Source organism: Balaenoptera borealis, assembly GCF_965194805.1.
Source record: "Balaenoptera borealis genome assembly, chromosome: 6".
NCBI classification, from domain to species: domain Eukaryota; kingdom Metazoa; phylum Chordata; class Mammalia; order Artiodactyla; family Balaenopteridae; genus Balaenoptera; species Balaenoptera borealis.
In genome coordinates this window covers 1,349,406-1,353,365 of record NC_138863.1, presented here as the reverse complement: position 1 = coordinate 1,353,365, position 3,960 = coordinate 1,349,406, and the positions used below count along the sequence as shown (strand labels likewise).

At 52.3% G+C, this 3,960-nt stretch overlaps 1 protein-coding gene across 1 annotated transcript; it reads right to left on the bottom strand.

Moving 5' to 3' along the window:
* Window positions 1–3,960, bottom strand: LOC309630924 (olfactory receptor 226-like; the record flags this gene model as incomplete). The annotated part of the gene is given in 5 exon segments (XM_082396769.1): window positions 1–537; window positions 541–877; window positions 879–1,810; window positions 2,246–2,371; window positions 3,904–3,960. Coding segments are annotated over 5 exon segments (1,683 nt in total). The 3' UTR covers window positions 1–306.

The window sequence follows — 3,960 nt, the reverse complement described above, 5'->3', positions numbered from 1 at the left end:
TGAAGACTTATTATTTATTCACAGTTCTGTAGGTTTGCTAAATTTCATTTAAAAATTTACTTTAAAAAACATAAAGTGGGAATTCCCTGGTGGGCCAGTGGTTAGGAGTCTGCGCTTTCACTGCTGAGGGCGTGGGTTCGACTCCTGGTGGGGGAACTAAGATCCTGCAAGCTGTGTGGCACAGCCAAAACTAAATTAATTAATTAATTAAATTACATAAATTGTCACTATTAAAGAAAGTAAAGTGTCCTGTAAGAGGTTGTTTTTATTGGCACCACAGGTCAGATTGTAGGACATTTAATTGCGCTACTGTGAAAGTTGACCTAAGTCCAGAGCCTTTTTCAGAGCATCCTTGAATTCTTTGTTCCTCAGATAGTAGATCAAGGGGTTGATGATTGGGGTGAGGACAGTGTAAACAGCAGAGATGAGATTGTTGGAGCTCCGGGAATCAATGGCCTGGGGCCAGACGTACATGAAGATCAAGGCCATGTAGAAGATGGTGACCACGGTGAGGTAGGAGGCGCAGGTGGAGAAGGCTCACCGACGGCCCGTGGCCGAGGGGATGCGCAGGGCGGCCAGGGGGATGTGTCCGTAGGAAAGCATGGTGGCCACGAGCGAGAACACCAGGATGATGAAGGCCAGGACGAAGTCGACCAGCTCGGCAGTCGAGAAGTCCATGCAGGCCAGTTTGAGGATGGGGGAGATGTCACAGAAGACGTGCTTCAGGACATTGGAGCCACAGAACGTGGCGCTGGAGATAGAGTAGACCTTGATCACGGAGATGGTGAAGCCACTCACGAAGGAGAAGGCCACCAGCTGGACGCACAGCCCCATGGTCATGATGGCTTGGCAGCAGTCGCAGGCCATGGAGGCCAGGCACACACTCGGTGCACATCAGGAAGCTGAAGAAGTAGAGCTGGGTCATGCAGCCGATGAAGGAGACGCGTCCCCGCTGCGTGAGGAAGCCATCCAGCGTCTTAGGGACGATGTCAGACACGCACCAGATCTCCAGGGACGACATGATGCCCAGAAAGTAGTACATGGGCCTGTGGAGGGAGGAGCTGCCCCAGAAGGTGAGGATGACGGCCAGGTGCTCCACCAGCACGAAGACGGAGGTGAGCAGGAAGAGGAGGGAGAGCAGGTGTTGCAGCCGGAGGGGAGGATGCGGGGCCGGAGGGCAGGTGGCAGGGGTAGCTCTCCCCCAAATCGGGGGTCCCTTGCACTGAGGCTCAGGGCACCCCCGATAGGGGACGTGAGCAAAGTGGAGACAGCACCAGCCTGCACCCCCTTCTCCCACCAACACCCGCTCTGGCTTTGCAGCAAACGGGGAATAGACACAAAGAGTGTTCCTGTATGAAAACGTCCCTCCATGTCCAGGTTCAGCAGCCTCCTTGTGAGGACGGGAGGGAACGGGAGGGGGACAGGGCAGGCAGCCCTGGGTCGGGGAGAGAGGGGAGAGCCTCCTATAAGTAGCTTGGGGTGGAGGGCAGGGACAAGCAGACCTTGGGCAGGGGTTCCCCCATGTTCCGAGAGTGGGGGGCGTCTCCTGGGGGGTGGACAAAGTGGGCGGTGGCAAGAGCGCCCCTCGGTGGAGAACTTCAGAGCTCGGGGGGAGGATGCTGGAGATGCGGGGTGCAGTGGGGTGAAGCACGCGGGGAGGAAGCCCCCACCTTGTGAGATCAGGGCCGGGGGCCGCTGGTGGTGAGGGACCTCTCAACCCTGGCCCCGCCCCAAACACTTCCCCCTGAGGGACCAGGTCCAGAGGCAGCCAGACCGGCCACTTCACCGAGGGGCAGGACCCCGCGGAAACCTACCTGGAGAGCCGCAGGTGTCCCTGGCCTCCCCCAGCCCAGCGCAGGCCGGGCGTCTCTCCTGTCTGCCCACTGACCCCTGAGCGGGCGGCTCCCAGCGTGGCCTGGCCCATCCTGAGGCGCCGGCCTGGCTCTGAGCATCTGCCAGTTCAAAGGCGGCGCGGGAAGAACGGCTGTTGGCCTCCTCTCCATCCCGCATAGATGTGGGGCTCCAGGGTCCAATTACCCCTCCACAGAGATGTAACTGCCCACAGCACCAATTAGCATGGAATCTCCCATCCCGGGCCTCCGGCCCCTGCTGGTGACGTCTGCTGGGGGCACAGCCCTACTGGGCTTCACTGCTGACACCCCTGTGCCCTGTCCAGGTGTCCAGGCCCTTGACTGAGCTTCCCCCACCGTCCACTCAGTCTCCAGCCACACAGCACTGTCCTTACCAAGACCTCTGCTACCCCTTCCTTTGGGGCTGGGGAGGGGTATGACTCCTGCTTGGGGACAGGGGCTGCTCCATGTGCCATGACCGTGGCGTGGTCCAGGGCGATGGACTCGGTGGGGACCCTGCCCTATCTCAGGGTTCATGGATGTTATTACTCACACAGGGGCAGGGAAATTTGAGTTTCTGGCATAAGAACTTTTCCCCCATATATGTAATCAACACACACACACCATTGTATTAGTCTCAGCCAAAACAGGCCCGTCTTGCAAACATTTCCAAAAGATGGTTTTGTGTTGGCAGGAGAAACGGGAGTGACCTAGAGACCTGTGCTTGCCCAGGGAGTCTGGGGCTGCCCTTGTTGGAGAATCACTGAGCTTGGACATGGGGAAGAGAATGTAGAGGGGAGGTTGTCATTCTTATGAATAAATACCCCAACTTGCCAGTGACTTTCCTGCTCTCGGGAAAGCCAATGGAATGAAAAAAGGATGGCCGATTACAAAATGGGCAGACAGACGCTTCATCAAAGAGGATAAAAGGACGGCCAAAAGCACAGGAAAAAGTGTGCACCACCACTAGCCACAACCTCACTGCTGGCCAGGAGGCAGGGAGACGGGAACTCCCAGACACTGCTGGCGCAGCTGCAACTCTGGTTGTACCACCACCCTGGGAAACAGCTCAGCAGTTTCTTGTAAAGCCAAGTGTATATTCACACGAAACCCTGTGCACGAATGTTTACAGCAGCTCTTTTCATAATCGTTAAAAGCTGGAAATAACTCAGATGTCCTTTAACAAGCAAACTGTACTACGTCCACGCAATAAAAACAAACCAACTAATGAAGAGTGTGGATGGAGCTCACATTTTTATACGTTTTTGTCCATTTGGATATCTTCTTACATTTTCAATGTGCAGTTCCCTAGCTGCTGATAAAATTGGGACCCTGCTCATATATTTAGCGTCCAGTTGGCTCTCTTTCTTGAGAAACAACTACTTAAGTCTTTTACTTGGTTTTATTTTTTTTTAATTTTTATTGGAATATAGTTGATTTACAATGTTGTGTTAGTTTCAGGTACACAGCAAAGTGAATCAGTTATACATATACATATATCCACTCTTTTTTAGGTTCTTTTCCCATATAGGTTATTACAGAGTATTGAGTAGAGTTCCCTGTGCTACACAGTAGGTCCTTATTAGTTATCTATTTTATATATAGTAGTGTGTATGTGTCAATGCCAGTCTCCCAATTAATCTCTCCCCTCCTTACCCCTTATCCTCTTACCCCCTGGTAAAAGACTTAGTCTTTTACTTGTTTTTAATTGAACTCACTGTATTTCTTTCATTGATTTGAATTCTGTATTCATAACTTCAGGTGTTTTTGGTAATTTATTTGTATTACAAGTATATTCTCCACTCTGTATATTGGTATATTCTCCATTCTTCATCCTCTCACTAATTTCTTCTGATGAACAGAAGTCCTGGGCACCAGTCTCTCTGGGTGCCCATCCCTTCCCTACTGAGTCCGTGGGACTTGGGGCAAGACCACCTGTTCCTAACTCCTGGGAGAGTATTAATTAGTCTAAGCCTGTATACTAAGCGTGGTTGTTACATCCATTTGCCCTCAATAGATCCACAAGAACCCAGAATTCAGAAAACCAGCTCACAGTGTTGCCTTGGAAAGAGTTCAGCTTCAGGTAGACGTGTGACCTAAGTTGGCCCAT